This window comes from Guillardia theta (genome assembly GCF_000315625.1).
Source record: "Guillardia theta CCMP2712 unplaced genomic scaffold GUITHscaffold_140, whole genome shotgun sequence".
Classification (NCBI taxonomy): Eukaryota; class Cryptophyceae; order Pyrenomonadales; family Geminigeraceae; genus Guillardia; species Guillardia theta.
In genome coordinates, this window is record NW_005434534.1 from 43,514 (window position 1) to 44,342 (window position 829).

At 57.7% G+C, this 829-nt stretch overlaps 1 protein-coding gene across 1 annotated transcript in view; it reads right to left on the reverse strand.

Moving 5' to 3' along the window:
• Window positions 1-376, reverse strand: part of GUITHDRAFT_119119 (hypothetical protein) — a gene marked incomplete at both ends in the record, with an annotated part of 1,099 nt that extends 723 nt beyond the window's left edge. The window contains one exon of the mRNA XM_005821608.1: window positions 63-376. Coding sequence (XP_005821665.1) covers window positions 63-376 — 314 coding nt within the window. The remainder of the gene's footprint in view (window positions 1-62) is intronic.
• Between the last annotated feature and the right edge of the window lie 453 nt (window positions 377-829).

Genomic DNA, 829 nt, shown 5'->3' on the forward strand with positions numbered 1-829 from the left:
GCGAGAAGCTGCACAATGACACACACACCACCAGCCCGCACAGAACCAGCACATGCTGGCACCCAGACGCGGCATGCTTTGTTTTGCTTGAGGCACTTTTTCCCTTCTGCCAGTAAATCCATCGAGTGGTGTCGAGCTCTCCGGAGGCACCCGACGTCACAGTGAGGGACGGAGACGCCTCGCCAGCTCCGCGCCGGTCGTCGGCGCCACTCGACGTGTTTCCCCCATCGGAGTCGGAGACCTCCGGCGAAGACTCCCCCTCGGGCGACTCGACAAAGTCCGAGGAGGAGCTGTCCTCTGGCTCGAGAAGTGCTTGCTCCCGCAAGGGCGTCATGCGCCTCACACCAGACAACAGCGCCTCCAGCGTCAGCTGCATAGTGAGGCGCTGATAGGTGGCGGCGCGTTTGCGAGCCAAGACCTCAGCAGCAGGGCCGTCATCAGGCACGAAGTGCCGACCAAACCCCGCATCCTCACTACGGATTTACGGGCAGAAGGTAAAAAGTGCCTCAAGCAAAACAAAGCAGGATCAAGCTAAACCTCCAGGCACACAGCGCACAGCGAGAAGCTGCACAAACAAGCCCGAAAAGAACCAGCACTGCTGGCAATAACAATGGATTTACTGGCAGAAGGTAAAAAGTGCCTCAAGCAAAACAAAGCTGGCAACCGTCAGCAGACCCGGCATCGCTTTACCTTCTGCCAGTAAATCCGTCTTACTTCCGTAATACCTCGCCAGCCCAAGCGCGAAGCCGCGCAGACAAGCAGCCTAAGGGTCAAGCAATCAAGCAACAAGCAGCAGGAGCATGCAGGAGGAATAAAATCCCTTAGACGT